A 21,227-nucleotide genomic window follows, 5' to 3' on the forward strand; every position below is an offset into this window, starting at 1 on the left:
TGCAGGGAGAGGCGCCAGGGAGGCAGAGAACATTAGTGTGTCTGGTTCATTTACACTGAATCTGTCAGCCATCATGCTGTCAAGTCTGGGTGAGAGCCAAGAAAATGAATTTAGAGGGCGATTTCTCTTTGAACAGGAAGTTCCCTTTGGCTATGAGAGAACAAACCAAACACCCAGACACGGTGGGTTCTGAATTTTAGAGGCAGATTCCTGCTGAAGGTCAGAGCCCTGCCCTCAAGCAGGAGACGTGATGCCAGAACTCTCCAGGATCCCCTGATTCCTGACAGAGCTTTTATCATGTTTCACAGAACTTCCCAGCTGCCCACGCAGAGGGCACCTCCCAGACAGGGAGGGACAGCAAGCCATTTCACCTCTCCCAAGTGCCAGCCTTCCTCTGACACCACTACTCAGCCCTGAGGTCTTACAGGCACCCTGGTGGGGCTGAGGGTTAGGGAAGGTTCAGAGGAGGAGGGGATGTGTAGGAGACAGGAAGAGCGCCCGTCCAGAGCAGAGGGAGCCTCCAGTGAGAAGGGAAGCCAGCCGTTGTTGGGGTCCCTCACGAGATGTCCAGGGATGCCAAGGAGGCTGTTGGCAGACCTTCTCAGGGATGTAGAGAAGTGAACAAGAGATACCCCGAGGCCAAGAAAACAGGAGTTCCCTGGACAGTCAGTGAAAGTCAACAGCTCAGGGTCACAACAAAGGTCTGCCAAGGAGAGCCCAGGCTCATAGGGCGTGCACGTGGACAAGGCGGCTCACATTGGCCCAGACGGATTGCCACCAGCCACTTCAAACGAAAGTAGCCTCCAGGCATGTTTCAAGGGCAGAGGCTGAAAACTAGAGTTGGCCCAACAGGGAGAGAATCAGTGGCCGACAAGAGGCAGTGACAGGTGTCGCAGACCTACATCCTCAAGCTCCTGATGAGGGATCGGCCCAAAATACCCCCCCGACTTCTTGCTTAGGGTCACTGACCTGCTCAGATACCCTCCAGTGATGGCTGCTTCTCCATCCCCTCGCGTTCCCCTTTCTGGTGCCATGCTTCATTCCCTTCACCTTTCCTACACAGCTTGCTGCCAGGTGAACGGTTCAGAGGGCTACCCCTGCTCCAAGTGGCCTCAGCGCCACCCTCCCCGGCCAGCCTCCTCCTCACGAAACACACGTGACATCTAGTGGCCAAACTTCGGAACACCCCTGAAGTTTTCCTGAGCTGCTTCTCTCCAGCCCTGCAAAGGCAGCCAGGAGAAACCAGGAACGAGGAGAAGAGGGATGGAGTTAAGAACGGAGGGCACTTGACAGCAGGGGTGGAAAGAAGCACTGAACGGTTACTACTGGGAGGAGGTTTGGACCCATGGGGGCCAGACAATGGAGGCATTAAATCAAGTTAATAGGAATGACCCAGAGCTTATGGCCCTCCTGAAGAGCAGAGGGACAGTCCCACCTCTGATAATGATAGGTACCCGATCCCAAGTGTCCAAGAGCCTCCAGAAGCCTGCCTTGCCCTAATGCTGTCAAAGCTGGTGCCCACCAGAAAATTTCTTCAGGCCAGCCAGATGTGTGATTCCACCGTTTCTGCTCAGGGAAATCAATATTCAGAAATCACCAAGAGGGTTGTTGGCATCGGTCAGTGCTAAGACAGAAAATCAGCTCAAACTTCTTCCCATAACAGTCCTATCTTTCCCCCCTAGCCTCAGGCAACTTAGGAACCTCCTTCCGTGTTTATTTCAGGCTAATCTAGTGGCCGCTTTCGAACAGAGCCTGGTGAATATGACATCCCGCCTCCGCCACCTGGCAGAGACCGCGGAGGAGAAGGTATGAGAGCCAGGAGTTCTCCTCGCACACAGACCAGGGCTAACCTCCTCCCCTCTCTCCTGAGCACCAGTTTCTCCCCACCCACCTCCGCCCCGTCACCCTGAATCCTCCCCTCAAAGAATCCCCTGCTTTCTCCATCAAGTCGGGAAGAATTCCAGCATCCAGCCCCCTGCCTGGCGCAGAGTAGGTGCTATGATCCCAACTAATGACACTCCTGTCACGTCTCTCTCAGGACACTGAGCTGCTGGATTTACGAGAAACCATAGACTTTCTGAAGAAAAAGAACTCTGAAGCACAGGCCGTCATTCAGGGAGCCCTTAATGCCTCAGAAACCACACCCAAAGGTAGGACATCTGACCACAGATGGAAGGAGATCAGGAATGGGGTTATTGGAAGATTTTTATCTAGCCTACAATATGCCAAGTCCCATATCAGATTTTTAGAAGGTGAAGGCTCTTTGATGCCCTTCAGCGTGACACTCTGGACTGGTCAGGGCCAGGGGCATGACCCTGCCGTCCCCGGGGATGGGGGAGGGTAGAGCAGACCGGTCATCCCTATGGGTCCTCCCCTGAACCTTGAGGGCAGAGCCCAAGAGCTGTCAAAGACCATCATTAAAACAGCACTTTATTTTTAAAAAAACTAAATATATTCTTACCATTTGACCCAGCAGTCGCACTCCTTGGTATTTACCCAGAGGAGTTAATATTTTATGTCTTCAGACAAACCTGGGTGTTTATAGCAGCTTCATTCATCATCGCCAGAACTTAGCAGGAACCGAGATGTCCTTCAGTAGGTGACTGGATGAAGAAACTGCTACGGCCAGTCAATGAAATATTACTCAGCATTAAAAAGAAATGGGCTATCAAGCTATGAAAAGATATCGTGCAGTCTCAAATGCACATTTCTAAGTGGAAAAAGCCAACGAGAAAAGGCTACCTGTTGTATGATTCTAACTGTATGACATTCAGGAAAAGACAAGGCTCTAAAAGGATCAGTGATTGCTGAATGGGGTGGGGGGGTGAACGGGAAGAGCAGAGAGGATTTTTAGGGCAGCGAAAGTACACTGTATGATACTATCATGGTAAATACCTGTTATTATACATTTGCTCAAAGCCATAGAATGTCTAGAACCCCAAGAGGGAACCCTAATATTGGCTATGGGCTCTGGCTGATAATGATGTGTCAGCGTAGAGTCATCAGTTGTAACAAATGCACCCCTCTGGTGGGGGATGCTGATGGAGGGGTGCATGTGGGGGGGCCAGAGGATATGGGAACCCTCTGTACCTTCCTTTCAATTTTTGCTGTGAACCTAAAACTGCCCTAAAAAATAAAGCCTAAAAAATCAGCACTTTACATTTTAACACACACACACACACACACACACACACACACACACACACACACACACATAATCTTATTTGATCCTCATATCAGTTCTCCAGGGGGGTGCAATCTACTCTTCAAATGAGGCAAAGGTCACGGAGGTTACCTGGGGCTCAAATGACAACTTAGCCTTAGCATTTAACAACCAAACAGTCAAGCTTTGCTAGAGAAGGTCAAGATGAGTAGTGGTTTGATGCCCCCAAACCCTGCAATGTCAGACTCGAGGCAGGCTTCCCGGGCAGTTGGATGGTCCTCTCACTTGTCTGTAGTCTGTTTTCCTGTTTAGCCCACTAGCAGTGAGCCCCAACCTCTGTCAGTGTTCTCCAGCCCCTTCCTCCACCGCTGACCTGCCTCACTCTGAACGTAGACTCTGCCTCCTCCTTAATCAAGAAAACAAACATTTTCAAGTAAGAACTCCATCGACTTCCCCACTCCATCAATTCATGTTCATCCGATCCGTACTTCTTTTTCTTCCGTTTTGTTAGAAGGGGCTGTCCTTTCTGGCCAAGAGGGATCCCTTTCTGATGCTTTGGGATGCTCCCTCTAGCGTTGATACCCATTGCACGCACGCACGCACACACACGTCTCCGTCTTTGACCTCTTACTCCCCATTCGCTCCTTCCCTTCTGCTTATAATGCTGCTAAAGTCTCTTCTATCTTTAAAGAAGACAAGAGATGTATGCGCTATATCCTTTCTTTTTTTTTTTTTTAAGATTTTATTTATTTATTCGTGAGAGACAGAGAGGCAGAAGGAGCAGCAGGCTCTCCATGATCCCCCTCTGGGATCATGACCTGAGCTGAAGGCAGATGCTTCACCGACTGAGCCGCCCAGGCGCCCTCCACTATGTCCTTTTTTATTATAATCTTATCTCTTTCCTTTCTTTACAAACTCACCTTCTGCTTCTCTTACCCACCTAACCCCATAATTTGCTTCTATCACTATCACCTATCCAAAACTGCTTTCACTGAAATCACCAGGGACCCCCATTTTTCCAAAATGTAACCAATAATTGTTAGTACTTATTTTACTTGTGTAAAATAGACATAATCCCGAACCCGACGTTTGTGGTATCAAATCAGAAGATCTATGTGACCATCCACCATGGTGCCAAGCATATAGTCGGGGCTCAAAAAAACCTCTCCTATACACACACACACACACATGCACACACAGGCACACACAGGCAATATCCCAAGGTTTCCAAGATTTGGCCCTGTTAAGGTCTCCTTTCTTCATTAAATTCTCCCCATAGCTTCTGAGTCATCATTCCTATCTTGACCTTATCCTACCGCCTCTGACTCCTACACAGAACCCCATTCCTTCCTTCCACTTCGTCTTCAGGGACTGGGTTCCCAGAGCTCCAGCCACAGCTTTTTTTTTTTTTTTTTTTTTGGTTTCTTTTTTGGATAGTGAGAGACTAGTGAGTGTAAGTGAGGGGAGGGGCAGCGGGAGAGGGAGAGAGAGAATCTTAAGCAGGTTCCAAGTTCAGCCTGGAGCCCAACGCAGGGCTCGCTCGATCCCACAACCTTGAGATCATGACCTGAGCCAAAATCAAGAGACACTTAACCGACTGTGCCACCGAGGCACGCCTGGGTCAAGGTCTTTTTGAAGATAGAAGGCAAAGGGTGGCATGCCTTTCCATTTATTTAGATATTCTTTAATTTCTTTCAGTGGTATTTTGCTGTTTTCAGTATATTATTCTTGCATTTCTTTTGTTAAATTTGTTTTTTATACTATTGTAAATAGAATTGTTGTTCTTAATTTCCTTTTCAGATTATTCATTATTGGTATATAGAAATACAATAGACTTTTTTATATATTGATCTCATATCCTGCAAACTTGCTGAGTTTAGTAATTAGCTCAATAAGTTTTACAACCTCCTCTTAATATGTATCTCTGTCTTCTTAACCTGTATCCCCATCCTGAATTTTGTACCTCTATTTCCAAATACTTTTGTATATTCCCACTTAGATCAGCTGATAGGTGTCCCTAATTCAACGTGTCCAGCATTAAAAGGCATTCCCTCCACCTCCCTTACAAATACACAGACCAGCACTTTCCCTTCTGCAGTTTGGCCCATTTCAGGTATTATCATCTGCGTGGTCACCCAAACCACTAATATAAGAGTCACCTTTTATGTCTCACTGGTTTGCCATTTAAGCCATTGAGTTATATATATGATTCATGCAGATAGATAGATAGATACTCAATTCTCTCTCTCTTCTGTCTTGTCTTTACCCTGGCTCTGGTTTTCATCACTCTTCTCCTGGATTATTACAATAATTTCCTCACTAGTCTTGCATTGCTACAGTCCTTCCTTCACGCTCCCCGCAGTGTAATCCAATCATGTCAGTTGACATCAGAAATCATTCCAATTTGAGTATGGACTCGATATTAATTTAAAAGAATTACTGCGAATTTTCTTAGGTGTGATAATGATGTTGTGGGATAATGTCCTTATTCTTAGAAGATGCGTCCTGAAGGATTTCGTGGCCAAGTGTCGTGGTGTCTGCCACTTCTTTTCAGATTATTCAAGAAAATATCTGTACATATGTGTGCTCTTACGTGTACTTGTGTGCACTCGTGTGTATGTGGAGGAAGAAAGAGAGCACGCACAAGTGTAAATACAGCAAAATAGTAACAACTGCTAAATTAGGTGGAAGGGGCGTATGGGTGTCCATTGTACTATGCTTTTAAGTATTTCTGTGTGTTTGAAACATTTCAGAAAAACAAGTTAAAGGGAAAGAGAATATGCTCCAAACCCATTTGTATGGCCTACTATCCTCTTCCTGATCTAAGACAAATGTTTCTTTCTAGCTTCACTTCCACCCCTTCTCCTCTTGCACTCTGTATCCCAACTACGGCACTAGTAAAAAATTTCTTTATTGAGCACTTGGCATATGCTAGGCACTTTTCTAACGATTGTACTTGTATTGATTCATTTATTCCAGATAACAGCCCTATAAAGTATATTTTATAGTTGAGAATAAGATCAGAGAAAATAAGTCACTAGGTCAAACACAGCTCATAAGTGATGAATCTGGAATGTTAAGCTATTTCTGGTTTCCCAAGTGCACCTTACTCTTCAGATACGTATTTGTTAAGTGAATAAATAAATGAATTCTCTCTTTTACTATGAGTTTGCATGTTTTCCTCAATTGAGGTTGACCCAGACTCAACTTGGTCAGGAGGATTTCTAGGAGCATTCGACAAGCTAAATGCTCAAAGCAATGATACCTACCTTTATTTTATTTGTTAAAAAGTAATAAATGTATGTGGCATAAAATTAAAAATGCACAAAAGAGTTCCTAACTTTTTGAAGATTATTTGATTCTAAAATACCCTTGGCTTCTAAAAGTACTATATAGCGTATTTTTAAATTTTAATTGATAGACTCACAACTACTTGGAACCTCTAAGTAACTGGTGATAGACAGATGCACATACTTATTTTGCTGCCCTTCATTTTGTTTTTAGTTAACTCATTTTTAATTAAATTTATTTTTATCATAAAAGCAATACATGTTTTGGGGGAAAATGTGAACTAGGGGTTAGCAAGCCATGGCCCATTGGCCAAATCTGGCTCACCACCTGTTTTGTTTTGTTTTGTTTTAAAGATTTATTTATTTATTTGAGAGAGAGTGAGAGAGCGGGGTAGGGGAGGGGCAGAGGGAGAGAGAGAATCTTAAGCAGACTCTGTGCTGAGTGTAGAGCCAGACGCGGGGCTCGATCTCATGACCTGAGATCATGACCTGAGCTGAAATCAAGAGTTAGAAGCTTAACCAGACTGAGCCATCCACGTGGCTCTCACCATCTGTTTTTTAAATAAAGTCTTACTAGAACACAGCCACACTGATTATTTACATATTGTCTATGGCTGCTTTAATACAATAATAGCATTGCTGACTAGGCGTAACAGAGACCATATGGCCACAAAGCCTAAAGTATTTACTGTCTGGCCCTTTACAGTAAAAGCTTGTCAGCCCCTAATGTAAACTACACAAAAGGGTATGTGGTAATATATAAAATCCCTCTCCCTGAACCCCCCCCAAAATCTCACTCCCCAGAGATAACTACTGTTAATAGTTTCTTGTGAATCTTTCCAGAAATAATTTTCTGCATATACAAACATATATATATAGATACATATATCCATTTTTATACAAATGGAAATTTCTTTACTTCAAGTCAGCATGTTCTCTTGAGAATTTTCCACACGTTTGAAATAACTGGAAATACTCTGTAGGATCATAAACTTGGTTTGATAATCTTTGAACAAAAGGTTTTCCGTGTGCTTTTTGAGCTTTGGTAGATCCTAGGATCTTGTTTTCCCAATTGTATGAGAGGAAGATTAGAGTTTAATGATGCCTTTTTGGTCATGGAGAGAGTGAGAAAATAACCAGAAACTACCCATATCTTCTCTAGGAGGATGCCTGCAAGTAGCCACCTAACTAGTCCCCTTCCTCTAACCTGGTTCCGCTCCACGTTAACATAGTAAGCGCTGTGAAAAACTCAATCTTCTGACTTTGTCCTCCAGCTAGGCGAGATGCTAACATTGGAGGAGCCTGGCCGAAAGGTACACAGGACCTCCCTGTGCATTCTTTGTAACTTCCTGTGAATCTATAATTGTTTCAAAATAAAAAAGGTTTTTAAAATCTGATTATATCTTGGGGCACCGGGGTTGGCTCTGTCAGTTAAGCATCCAACTCTTGATTTCATCTCAGATCATGATCTCCGGGTCCTGGGATCAAGTCCTGCATTGGGCTCTGTGGTCAGTGGCATCCTGCCTGAAGATTTTCTCCCTGTCCCTCTACCCTCCCCCCGCCCCAACTGCTTGCTCTTGCTCTCTCTCTATTAAAAAAAAAAAAAATCTGATCATAGTCTGCCTTTGCTCCGGAATCTCTGCCGCTCTTGCTCATTACCTATGGCACAAAGGCCAGTTTCCTTTAAAAGGCATTCAGGGCTCTCCTGAGCTGGTTGAGCCCACCCTCCGCCCTCACCCTCACCTCTTGCTGTGTACCTTGTCCTGTTTCCGTTCCAGTCTGCCTGAGCTGCCCCAAAGCAAAGCCGGAGCCCTGCACAGGGCCTTTGCATGTACTTTTTCTTCAGACCACATAGTTTCTCCAGTGTTCCCATCTGAAGAACTTCTGTTCTTTCAAGACTGAAACATCTCTCTCGTTAATTTTTTCCTTCCCTGTGATGGGAAAGTGGATCATCTTTTGTGCCATTCCAAACCTTCTCAGAGTGCCGAGAAGATTTTCTACCTGTCACGTGCGACCACTAAAGCTCCTTCCGGTTTAATGCAGGACACATGGCTAGTTATACTTGGCCATGGAGCACCAGGCAGCCAAGTATCGCTGGGGAAAATCATGAAAAATGGTAGGTTGAGGGGGTGCCTCAGTTGGTGGAGTGTGTGGCTCTTGATCTCAGGGTGGTGAGTTTGATCCCCACACTGCGGGTAGAGGTACTTAAAAAAAAAAAGGTAGGTTGATGTCTCTGTCAAGGTATTGAGGGCCAGCGCTCACTAAGCCCTTCTCAGACTTATTCAAGTGGAGTTCATTAGTTTATGTACTGCTCTATCCTACTAGACTGGAAACTCTGGAGAACAGGGATCATTTCTTATTTTTTACTGTTAGCATTTTTTTAATGTTGAAACATGATTGGCCACCAATAAGTGTTGAAAGAATGATCCAAAAAATGAATAACGTGGACAGAGAAGTTGCTGGTGTCCTTCTCTTCTGCCTTCTGCCTCTACACTTGCCCTAAGTCCCGCGTCTTCTTTAAATCTACCCTGCATGTGTTCTTCCCCCTTGTCCTTGGCCCCTAGAACTCCGGATCAAGAGACAGAACTCCTCGGACAGCATCTCGAGCCTCAACAGCATCACCAGCCATTCCAGCATTGGCAGCAGCAAGGATGCTGATGCAAAAAAGAAGAAAAAAAAGAGCTGGGTAGGTCCAAATTTGGGGGGCAGGAACTATGTAGAGCTATGGTGGGTCACTTCCACCTCAGGATAGGGGTCCGTTCCTTCCAGAATTAACCATGATATGGTGCCTTGGGGTGAATACGAAGCCCCAGGCATCTGCTCAGAGCAAGGTCTGCTAAACTCTCCTGTTATCCCCATCCTGTCCCACGCGTACCCAGGCCGTCCCTCCAACCCTGTGCACACCTGCTTTCCTTGGGCTCTCCATGCCTTTGATTAGGTCAAATGTGTTTGGCAACAGAAGGAAATATCCAGAAGGGAACGTCCTATCAAGCCCCTTGCCCATCCCACCCCCATTCTCTTCTATACTTTGGAGAGAAGATTTTCTGAACAAAGCCATTCATTCTAGATGCTCCTGCAGGTCATTTCTTCGATTTTTTTGGGAGAGGTATTTGTGGAACTTTCCATCTTACTTCAAAAGGAACCATTATATTACCATTGACTAGTTCAGAGAGAGTACTCCCCAACCCCCCGGCTGGCTCCTGATAGCCCTAAACTGACTTTGGATGACCTTTCTGAAACTACGTAGGGAGATCTAAAACACTTCTAGCTCCTCGCTGGCTGTGGTAAGGAGAGGATCCCCCAATGGAGACTTCTTGCTCCTCTGTCCCCTGTTCAATAGGACTGGCCCCCAAAACCTTTGTATAGCACAGATGGGTCCCAGCTGTGTGAAATGAGTGATTAAGTGTTGCTTCTTTTTTTTTCCCTTCAAAATGCTGACTTCAAATCCCTATTTTTTTCCAGGTCTATGAGGTAAGAGACCCAGTTCCTCTCTCCTTGTTTTCTCTTTCCTTTTGCCATACCTTCCCCATTTCTAGAGCAACTCCCTTGCCCCTAAAGAAAGAGCGGCCACTCATAAAACTAACCGTAACTACCACCCCAGAGTTCCTAACTCACTCCACTGCATGGTCCATCCACGGCTGCCCCCACATGAGGACAGAGGAGTGGTCTGGTTGGGGGCCAAATGGAAAAGTTAAACAAAATCCTGATCTATTCCCTCCTGTCTTCCCCTGGTTACAAAATCAGCCTGTTATAAAAGCAGTCAGTTGGAGTTCCTCCGATCCAGAAAATGAGCTTTCTGATTTTTTTTGTTCCTTCAAAGCCTAGAAGCCCAACATGGAAGAGAATCCCTGGATGAACATTATTTCTACCGCAGTTCCCAAAGGCCTCTTCAGTTTGGGTCTCGCCTGAAGATTTAGCTCTATAGGGAGACAAACCAGAGATAGGAGAGGATATGATCCAGTCTAGGGCACCCTCAAACCACCTGAAAACCTGAAACCCTCTGAGCATTCATGGAGCTTCCAAAGACATTTCAGGGATTAGAGTATCGTCTCAGACAAACAGAAAGTGAAACCAGAGCTTCCATTACAAGCCAGACATCTGAGGTCCACTCAGTTAGCCCAACATTGCGCCAGGTGTTATGAAGGATGTGAAAAGTGGAGTCTGTCATGTGAACCGTCCAGGAGCCTGCAGAATTGCGGGCAGACAAAACGCAATATTGTACATATGATATTGATGACAATCCAGTGGTGCCAAAATGCATGGTTCAGCCAGTAAGTGCTAGAGGCGCTCGTACAGGAAACTAACATGCGGGAGGCCAGGGAAACACCACAGAGGAGGTAAAGGCTACACTGAGTTGGGACTGTGATAGGACAGTGTGTGGAGATGCTTTCTGCAGGGACGAAATCAGTGTAGCTGGAGCACTAGGTAGGGTGGGACGCAGACAGGAAGGGCCTGAAAGGCCAGGATAATCATTTAAACTTGACTCTTTAGGTTGGCATTTCGCACAAGTCCACGGCAGTGCTTCTTAAAACAAGGATGCCATCTCCAATTTGAAAAGCCCTGCATTTCTACAGTGCACGACCACATAGGAACGTTCTGAGATGTCCTCTAGTAAAGAGTGTTTCATTTTGCTTGATCCGCTGTTCCTGAACTCAGGGAATCCTTCACCACGTAACACCAATGATCATCAGCCAGCCGTTGTGCTTTGGGAACCCTGAATGACACAGAGAACACCACTGTCTCTCACTCAGGGTCTTTGTGATCTTACAGGACGTGTGCCTCAGGCAGATTGTGGTCCTGGGATCTCTTTCTATGCACACACACTTACGCACACACATACACACACTCTCTGTCTCGTTCTCTGTCTCTCTCATATACACACAGCTTCCCATGAGGCGACAGTGTGGAGAAGACCATTGGGTTGAAAATTAAGAAGGCTGAGTTCCAGTCCCAGGCCTTCCTTCAATTCCACAAACTCAAGCAAGTCCACTTTTTACGCTCGGTTCCTCATCTCTGCAGAGAACGGAGCTTTATGGGGTTCCTGAGCCTCGACTACTCCATGATACTCTGCCCCTTGCACGCACACTCTAGCTAACTGCACACATGCTCTCTCTCTCTCCTATCCCCACTGCAGCCAGACTGGTCCTCCTTTATGTCCTACCGGGTGGACACCCCAACACACACCACCATCAGCTCTCCTCATTTACCTAACAGCCTTCCTGTGTTCCAGAAGAGACACTTTGAAAGAGTACCCTCGAATTTTCCTTTCTTTTCTCTCACTGTCCCAAAGATCTGGTTTGCTTGTGTCCCCTACAGCCTTCGACCCCTCCTTTACTCTCTGCCTCTTGCTGCCATTCCATCTCTGTGTCCCTGTGTGTGTGCATGCTGTCTGGATGCATGCGAACGGGTGGGCCAGGACCCTGGTTTGCATCTCTAGCTCACAGCCCTAACACCCAAGCTCATCAACACCTCAGGTCAAACAAGCTGTGGTCACATTAGAGTTTCCCACGTATTCTGAGGAGAGGCTGGGAAATATCCCTTATTCTAGGACATTTGAGTGGGAATAGGAGAAAGCACTTTTATCTGATTGTTTTCACCGTTCTGGGATGTGCTGAGCACGAGAGACACTAAAAGATACCACTTGATACCACTCCCTTCCGTTGATTTCCACCGAATCATATGGCCAGTTTCTGCTTACTAGGTAAATAGAGAAACGGATTCTGATCCGATGAGCCATGGTCAGGGTGGATCCTGAGACCCAAAGTGAGCGAGGCTCTAGACTGAGCAGTAACTGGTCTGCTGGAGAAGGTGGGATTGGATCATTGAGAGATTAGCCACCATGTGACCTCTGGGGGCTTCTCTCTGTCCCCCTCAGGGGCCTAGTTCCCCCATGGGAGAAAGCAGACCCAAGAAGTTCCCATAGCTTACAAAAGCAGCAAGCCAGAACAGTTCACTTTCTCTCAGCCCTACTTTCCAGGCAACTCTTGTGTCCATATTCCATGAGTCAAGCGAAGCCTTAAGAGGGAGGCTTAATGACAGCAAGCAAATACCCCGCCTGTACAGCTGTCCGTCTCAGAAGTCCCAAGCCAGTCCTCCCCCAGTCTCCAGAGTGGAGCCCTGACGTCTCTCTACCTGGATCTGCTTTCTTCTAGCTTCGAAGTTCCTTCAACAAAGCCTTCAGCATAAAAAAGGGGCCCAAGTCCGCTTCCTCCTACTCCGACATTGAGGAGATTGCCACGCCCGACTCCTCTGCCCCCTCATCCCCCAAACTACAGCACGGCTCCACAGAGACCGCTTCGCCCTCCATCAAGTCCTCCAACTCCTCCTCTGTGGGCATAGATGTCACCGAGTAAGTGCTGTCTGCCTGCCACCCAGCCAGGGACTAGTATACACCACTGGCCGACGGTGGTAGTTAAGCCCCTTGCTTGCCCCTGGACAAACAGCACCGCACTGTAGGTCTCTCCTGGGGCGCATGAGACCTTCCCTCCCACTGCTGATCGTCCCTGAGACCAGTGACCAAGGATCTCCGTGTCCCCGTGTAACTCTAGAGCTGGCCCATGTGGCCTGGCTTCACTCTCACTTTCTTCCAGGGGCCCTGCTCACCCGGTCCCCCACACTAGGCTGTTCCATGGCAATGAGGAAGAGGAACCGGAGAAGAAAGAGGTATCTGAACTGCGCTCCGAGCTGTGGGAGAAAGAGATGAAGCTTACCGACATCCGCCTGGAAGCCCTCAACTCCGCCCACCAACTGGACCAACTTCGGGAGACAATGCACAACATGCAGGTGGGTATCTGGGCGCAGAGCTGAGCGGAGGGAAGACCGAGCCTTGAGATCCGTCCAACTCCGTGGCCCTGCCCCGTCTGTTCTCGCCGCAGCTGGAGGTGGACCTGCTGAAAGCCGAGAACGACCGGCTGAAGGTCGCCCCGGGCCCCTCATCGGGCTCCACTCCAGGGCAGGTCCCCGGATCGTCTGCGTTAGCCTCCCCTCGCCGCTCCCTGGGCCTGGCCCTCACCCATTCCTCCAGCCCAAGTCTCACCGACACAGGTACCTGTTTGGGAGAAGAACCTGTAAGGATGGCAGGAAGAAAAGGGTTTGGGTCACTGGTACACGATCCTGCCAGCTCTGGGGGGCACTGCTCTCAGTCATGGAGGTTAACAGTGCCTAAACCACGCGCATCCCGGTGTCACGAGACACGAAGAATTGTTCTGGTCCTTCGACCCTAATTGCTTTTCAGTTTTGGAGTTTCCGTTTCCTCTTCGTAGTAAAGAGTCATTGGGAAGGGATGATGACTGGAAGGTTTAGGAAAGCCCGTGGGGGCCCCTAAAGCTAATAGTTGTTTTCTCTGCCGACAGACCTGTCACCCATGGATGGCATCAGCACGTGTGGTCCAAAGGAGGAAGTGACCCTTCGGGTGGTGGTGCGGATGCCCCCCCAGCATATCATCAAAGGGGTAAGGAGCTTCAGGGAGGCCTGTGACACCATTTATCCAAGAATATCTGGGCTCTGAATACCCCCAAAACCAGAGTACCCCACTGCTAAGGCCTTTTAGGACCACCCCCCTTTCTTGGAGGGACCTCACTGAGGCTTACACACTTCTTTCTACCGCGGCTGTATAGGACTTGAAACAGCAGGAATTCTTCCTGGGATGTAGCAAGGTCAGCGGGAAGGTGGACTGGAAGATGCTGGATGAAGCTGTTTTCCAAGTGTTCAAGGTAAAGGGACACATGTACTCACACAGGTTGTTCGTCCTTTCATGGGGTATGGAGCCATCCAGGCATTGCGATCTTGGGGACCTTTGACGCTTCGTGGAGAAATGCTAACTAGGAAAAACATAGGTTCTTCCCTCTCTCCTTCGACTTCTGTTCCCTCTGAAATCTGTGGCTTGTACCTCTGGGTTTGCATCATCTTGGTGTTCCTCCTTATCTTTTTTTTTCTCCTTTTCTCTTCTGTCAGGACTACATTTCAAAGATGGACCCAGCCTCTACCCTGGGACTGAGCCCCGAGTCCATCCACGGCTATAGCATCAGCCACGTGAAGCGGGTGTTGGATGCAGAGCCCCCAGAGATGCCTCCCTGCCGTCGAGGTGTCAACAACATATCAGTCTCCCTCAAAGGTCAGTCTTTGTCTTTTGGGGTGCAGCGATACGGGGTGAGGGAGGGAGAGGAACATCAGACAGTCCGTCACGCATTCATTCAACAAGGATTTACTGAGAAGCTACAACGTACGGTTCACTGTACTTCAGTAATGTGAGATATGAAAAGATGAGTAAGATCCAGTCTTAACTTTTGTTCCCAGAGCCACTTTCCTTCCCAGGGAAATTTCTAGAAAGCCTGGGTTTCTCACTCCACCTGTATACCTGTAACTCCGAACATGTCCCTAGAAATAAGATCTATGTTTTCAAAACTGGGGGTTGGGTGGTTCCTCTGGAGCCATGGGGCAGGTGGCCCTGAGTTCTTTCAGTGGGCTCTTAGGTGAAGAAAGAAATGCCCTCCGGGGGCCTTTGCCATCCTCAGGGCCCTGGTCATGCTCATGCTCTCTGGGGCTGGGGGTTCAGGTCTGAAGGAGAAGTGCGTCGACAGCCTGGTGTTCGAGACACTGGTCCCCAAGCCAATGATGCAGCACTACATAAGCCTCCTGCTGAAGCACCGGCGCCTCGTCCTCTCGGGCCCCAGCGGCACGGGCAAGACCTACCTGACCAACCGGCTGGCTGAGTACTTAGTGGAGCGCTCCGGCCGCGAGGTCACTGAGGGCATCGTCAGCACCTTCAACATGCACCAGCAGTCTTGCAAGGTGGCTGCCTCCTGACCCCCCCACCAGCCTTTGCTCGGCCCTCAGCTGCCCCAAGGCCTTCCCCCGCCCCTTCTTTCCTCCCCTCCCCCTCGCATTCCCCTTTGCTAGTCCTTCCTCTGCCCCCAGTTTATTTCCAGACTTTTCCCTTCCCTTCTTTCTCCATACTTCCCCTTCCCTCTGGTATATGCCTTTCCCTTTTGCTGATCATTGACTAAACGACATCCTCTTTTCCACTTCACTTTCTGCCAACCCTGAAAATCCTGTCCCTTTGTTTATTTCCTTCCCTCTACCTTTCTTTTCAGTATTACTCTGACTTTGGGCTTTCTGGGGAGAAGAACTCAGAATTACATGTGACACATTGTGCTGTCCCCTGCCAAATCTGGATGTCTCTCAAGCACACCCTCACACTCCGGGGTGCTTCAGATCTTGGCTCCCCCAGCAGGGGGAGGCTTATCCATTGGAGTGGTTCATGGTACCAACCCAGTGAAAATCCCTTCAGGAAAGCGGATATGATCCCCACCCTTCACGGATTTAGGAGCCATTGCTGAAGACAGTTGCCTTATGGGCGCCTGGGTGGCTCAGTCAGTGAAGCGTCTGCCTTCGGCTCAGGTCATGATCTCAGGTCCTGGGACCCAGCCCTGTGTCAGGCTCTCTGCTCATCGGGGATTCTGCTTCTTCCTCTTCCTCTGCCCCTCCACCTGCTTGTGCTCTCTCTCTCTCAAATAAATAAATAAAATCTTTAAAAAAAAAAAAAAAGATGGCTGCCTTAGAGCCTTTGGGCCCACTGCTTATCAGTCCGCAGTGGTCTGTTTCTACAGTTCAATGTTCAGATGCATGAAACAGGAAGCAAAGGCTCCAGGGGACTCCAGACCTAGTGTACCTTCTCCAAAACCCTTCCTCCCACAGCTGACCCAAGTGCTCACTCCTCCTGAGTTCTGACCCACTTCCTTCTTTTATTTCAGGATCTGCAACTGTATCTCTCCAACCTGGCCAACCAGATAGACAGGGAAACAGGAATTGGGGATGTCCCCCTGGTGATCCTGTTGGATGACCTGAGTGAAGCAGGCTCCATCAGTGAGCTGGTCAACGGGGCTCTCACCTGCAAGTACCACAAATGGTAAGCTGGAGTCAGGACCAAACTCACTGCAGTGGGAAGAAGGAGAGCCTGGTCCAGTCCATCCTGTGAGCTTGCCCTTGGGTGTACATAGTGGAAAACAGGTGTTAAGACAAGTCTGAGTAAACCTTTTTCCTCCTTCTTCCCACAGTCCTTATATCATAGGTACCACCAATCAGCCTGTAAAAATGACACCTAATCATGGCTTGCACTTGAGCTTCAGGTAAGAACTGTGGCCCTGGATAAACCTTCCAGCCCTACCTAAGGTTCTGTAAACTAGTGAAATCCCAGGATCCGGCCAGAGGGACAGTAGATAGCAGCAGGAAGGAGAACTAGGCAGGGCTCCTGGGCTGGGAAGAGAGAGTAGGAATATTTGCCACGTCAGTTACAGGGTGGAAGAGAACCCTCGAGAAGAGGAAGGAACTACAAAACTAAGAGAGCTGCAGCTAGGACGCTGTAGGTTGGGTTCTCTGCCCACACACCCCCTCTCCCGGGTCTGTGAGGTCAGATGGTTATCTGAAGAGGGTCACTGGTCCTGCCCACAGCTGCTGCCCTGAGTTCAGTCGACTCACCATTACTTGAGAAGAAAGCCAGTGGGCGTTAGGGGGAGGCAGGCAGGAGGAGGGATGGACTGGCAGGGGATGGATGCCGACAACCTCCACATGGCCACCTTGACCCTTCTCCCCATTCCTGACTGCAGGATGCTGACCTTCTCCAACAACGTGGAGCCAGCCAATGGCTTCCTGGTTCGTTACCTGAGGAGGAAGCTGGTAGAATCAGACAGCGACATCAATGCCAACAAGGAAGAGCTGCTTCGGGTGCTTGACTGGGTGCCCAAGCTGTGGTACCATCTCCACACCTTCCTTGAGAAGCACAGCACCTCAGACTTCCTCATCGGTACTGGGGTTCAGCTTCCCCTTTGGGGTCAGAAGGTGGCTTCCCTTTCCTACTTTTGCCACGCAGTGGGATGTTCCCATTTCTTTCTGGAGTCTGCAGCATGTAAAAGAATGGCAAGCCTCGTGGCTTCAGACCCAGGACTGCTTAATTACTTACCAAGCATTCCCCTCGCAGTTAGCACCATGTTTTGGGTAAATCACTTCAATCATCAGAAAGCTAACCCCACTCCTTTACTTTTCCCACAATTAATGGGGGACAGAAAGTGTTTAGGAGGGAATTGGAAAACTTCCTCTCACTCCCTCACCTCACTTCCGCCTTGTGAAGAAGCATTGTTGATGAGACCGCCAGCCAGGCAGCCACTCCCATTAGTCTTGACAGCAATCTCAGGACAGCTCGACTCTAAATTTCCTTTACTTCTTTGGTTATCAGACCCCTCTGCCTGGTATTAAGGAGTAAATGAGACAGACGACTGGGGAGCGCTGGGTGCTCAGCCGTCTTATTGGCCTCATCCTTTTCCCTAGGCCCTTGCTTCTTTCTGTCCTGTCCCATTGGCATTGAGGACTTCCGGACATGGTTCATTGACCTGTGGAACAATTCCATCATTCCCTACCTACAGGAAGGAGCGAAGGATGGGATCAAGGTGAGCCCTACCCTCTGACTCTACTCAGTCCCGGGGGTCAGGCTGCCCCACCTAACAAAGCAGAAACATCTCTTCAATGTTAGACAGGAGGCTATGAAGACTGGTCATGTTCTTTCGATAAGAGGTAGAGTGAGGCCCGGTGTCCAGCCACCATTCAGCAAATGGCTACAGGACCACGGTCTCTGGGGCCTGTCTCCAGTCCCGGGCCTTCTGTCTCTAGGCCAAATCAGACCTCTCTCTTAAGGATCAGAGCTAATAGGGAAATCATCGAGCTAAGAACTAAGTAAAACCCTGTTACAGTCTTAGCTTATTACTAACTACTAATAAAAATGTTACTTTGGCCAAGTTACATACAGGAGATAATAAAGTCTGTTCTGCCTAAATCACTGGGTTGTTTCAAAGACATGAAATTGTGAAAAGATTTTTAGAAGCTAGAATAAGAACTTTATGCAAAAGGAAGGTGTCGTTTTATTAAAGCCTCCCCTGTAGCTTTCATCTATGAATTAGGGCATAATGATCACCAGCCTCCATTCCAGCACTAGTGAACTATAGGGCAGTGGCTGGATCCTATTGGCCATATATTTTCCGTAAAAGAAATTTGTTATTGCAGTAGTTATCCCCTGATGATGTGGTAAGTTTCTAGAGATGCTGTCTATCAGATCGATGCCAGAAATCACTATTTCATTTAATTTTGCATTATTATTTTTATTTATTTATTTATTTATTTGAGAGAGAGCAAGCACGAGCAGGGGGTGGGGCAGAGGGACAAGCAGACTCCCTGATGAGTGGGGAGCCCGACCCCGGGCCTGATCCGATCCCAGTACCGTGAGATCATAACCTGAGCCAGAGTCAGACGCCTAACCAACTGAGCCACCCAGGTGCCCCAAATTTTGCATTATTATTAACAGTTTTCCAATTTCAGAGTGTTCTTACACAGATAACATCTGTTTTCAACAAAGTCAAAATTCTTTTAAAAGGTAGGATTTCTGAGGTGACTGGCTGGCTCAGTTGGTAGAGAGTTCAACTCTTGATCTTGGAGTCATGAGTTCAAGCCCCACGTTGGGCATGGGGCCTAATTAAAAATAAAAAAGAGAAACAGTTTTTAAAAAAGTATATTTAAAAAAATGAAACAAAAATAAAAAAAATTTAAAGAAGGCTATGATTACTAAAGAGGAACCTCCTACTAAAATTATGGGGTTGTGAGGTGGGTGCATATCAAGTGTTTTTTATTGTTTGTTTTTTTGTTTTGTTTTTTGGGTTTTTTTTGCTTTTGTTTTTAGAGAGAGGGGAGTAATGGGGAGGGGCAGAGGGAAAGAGAGAATCTTCTTTTTTTTTTTTTTTTTTTAAAGATTTTATTTATTTATTCGACAGAGAGAGAGACAGCCAGCGAGAGAGGGAACCACAGGCAGGGGGAGTGGGAGAGGAAGAAGCAGGCTCATAGCAGAGGAGCCTGATGTGGGGCGATCCCATAACGCCGGGATCACGCCCTGAGCCGAAGGCAGACGCTTAACCGCTGTGCCACCCAGGCGCCCCAAGGAAAGAGAGAATCTTGAGCAGGCTTTATGCCCAGTGCGGAACCCAACACAGGGCTCGATCTCACAACCTGAGATCATGACCTGAGCCAAAATCAAGAGTCTGACGCTTAACTGACCGAGCCACCCAGGCACCCCATGTACATGTTAAGTTTTTAACACAGTCTGCCAAATTATCCTCCAGAATAGTTTTACCTGTTTACACCAAATATTTCCTTTGTGGGGAAACTCAAAGGAGTTGAATCTCAACTCGTGGGGATCAGAGTCTCAAGGCTTTCCATTGGAGGAAACGCATATGGCCATAGGAGACCGCATGAGCAAGCCTCTGTCTGTGGATCCCAATGCCAGTAATGGCATCTCCCCTTCTATCCAGGTCCATGGACAGAAAGCAGCTTGGGAGGACCCGGTGGAGTGGGTCCGGGACACTCTTCCCTGGCCATCAGCCCAACAAGACCAATCGAAGCTGTACCACCTGCCCCCTCCCACTGTGGGCCCTCATAGCATTGCCTCACCTCCCGAGGATAGGACAGTCAAAGACAGCACCCCAAGTTCTCTGGACTCAGACCCTCTGGTGAGTAGAAGCCATTCTATTGTTAAAGTAAGAGTATTATGGAACTGAACTCTTTTTTTTTCTTAAGATTTTATTTATTTGAGAGAGAGAGCATGCGTATGCACGTGCGTGTGAGCTGGGGGAGGAGCAGAGGGAGAGGGACAAGTAGACTCCGCAAAGCGCACAGAGCCCACTGCAGGGCTCGATCCCACAATCCCGAGGTCATGACCTGAGCCAAAATCAAGAGTCACATGCTCAACCAGCTGAGCCACCCAGGTGCCCCTGGAGTTGAACTTTTCATGCATACCCTGAGGGAGGCTGAAGGGTATCAACAAGGCTAGGACTAGAATGAGGTCAGTGAGGAGCTCAACAGTCAGAATGTTGGGTTATAAAGATGATATGCCTACAGCCTAGCTTAAGCTAAATAATAATGCATGCTGGCAAGATGTATTCTAATAAAGACCCAGGTAGGACTATTAACCAATAAAGAAAGCAGTGGGACACATGTACACTCTGTCTCTACCTCTCTCTCCCTCTACTCTGGTATTATCCTGAGGATTGTCTCGGTTCAGTGGATTTCATGAACGGCTGTGAAAAGTAGTCTGAGACAAATGACCAACTAGGGGCAAATATTTGCAAGGCTTGTAACCAAAAGACGATTGTTGCCTAGAATATATGAAACTTCTCATAAAATTTCCAATTGGAAGAATGGACAAAGGATATGAATAGGCATTTGACTAGAGGAAGTGCAAAAATATTTTATAAAAATATAAAAAGATCCTTAACTCCTCTAATAGTTGTGGAAATACAACATCAAAACAAGGAGAAAACCATTTCACATTGGCAGAAATAGTGTGGATAGAAGCACAGACTTCATTCTCCGCTGGTGGGAGTGTTCGTTAGCAAAGCCATTTGGGAAGATAACTTGGCAGTTTGTGTTAAAATTTTAACGTGCAGCACCACTCCTGTGACCTTGCAGTTTAACGTGGCAAGTGAGAAATTCTTCCACTTAAGTCATAATACATTTTAATTTAAATTTTGACTTTGTTAAAAACAGTTGTTACCTGTGTTTAAAAAAAAAAAGCCATTAAATTGGAAGACTGTTAATAATCACGTAAATAGAAGGGTGAAGAGCAGATTCAGGAGAGAACCAGCCAGGTGTACTTAGCTGAAACGGAAGGGTCACCGTCTTGAAGAAGCATGGGAGCGGGAGAGAGGTAAAGAGGGAAGGAGGAAGGAGGTGAATACACT

The 21,227-nt window shown here is 47.5% G+C and overlaps 1 protein-coding gene across 8 annotated transcripts in view; it reads left to right on the plus strand.

Moving 5' to 3' along the window:
- NAV1 (neuron navigator 1) overlaps window positions 1-21,227 on the plus strand; it is a 263,223-nt gene that overhangs the window by 234,687 nt on the left and 7,309 nt on the right. For 7 of the 8 annotated variants that reach the window (XM_034667023.1, XM_034667024.1, XM_034667027.1 and 4 more), the window contains 16 exons: window positions 1,723-1,806; window positions 2,039-2,150; window positions 9,018-9,139; window positions 9,916-9,924; window positions 12,606-12,802; window positions 13,044-13,236; window positions 13,329-13,497; window positions 13,806-13,903; window positions 14,070-14,165; window positions 14,407-14,566; window positions 15,008-15,243; window positions 16,206-16,360; window positions 16,509-16,580; window positions 17,058-17,254; window positions 17,776-17,894; window positions 19,800-19,997. In XM_034667023.1, the coding sequence (XP_034522914.1) occupies window positions 1,723-1,806; window positions 2,039-2,150; window positions 9,018-9,139; window positions 9,916-9,924; window positions 12,606-12,802; window positions 13,044-13,236; window positions 13,329-13,497; window positions 13,806-13,903; window positions 14,070-14,165; window positions 14,407-14,566; window positions 15,008-15,243; window positions 16,206-16,360; window positions 16,509-16,580; window positions 17,058-17,254; window positions 17,776-17,894; window positions 19,800-19,997 (2,217 nt within the window). The remainder of the gene's footprint in view (window positions 1-1,722; window positions 1,807-2,038; window positions 2,151-9,017; window positions 9,140-9,915; window positions 9,925-12,605; window positions 12,803-13,043; window positions 13,237-13,328; window positions 13,498-13,805; window positions 13,904-14,069; window positions 14,166-14,406; window positions 14,567-15,007; window positions 15,244-16,205; window positions 16,361-16,508; window positions 16,581-17,057; window positions 17,255-17,775; window positions 17,895-19,799; window positions 19,998-21,227) is intronic. The other variant, XM_034667021.1, reaches the window with a different exon arrangement.

The sequence above is a fragment of the Ailuropoda melanoleuca genome, chromosome 8, assembly GCF_002007445.2.
Source record: "Ailuropoda melanoleuca isolate Jingjing chromosome 8, ASM200744v2, whole genome shotgun sequence".
Lineage (NCBI taxonomy): Eukaryota > Metazoa > Chordata > Mammalia > Carnivora > Ursidae > Ailuropoda > Ailuropoda melanoleuca.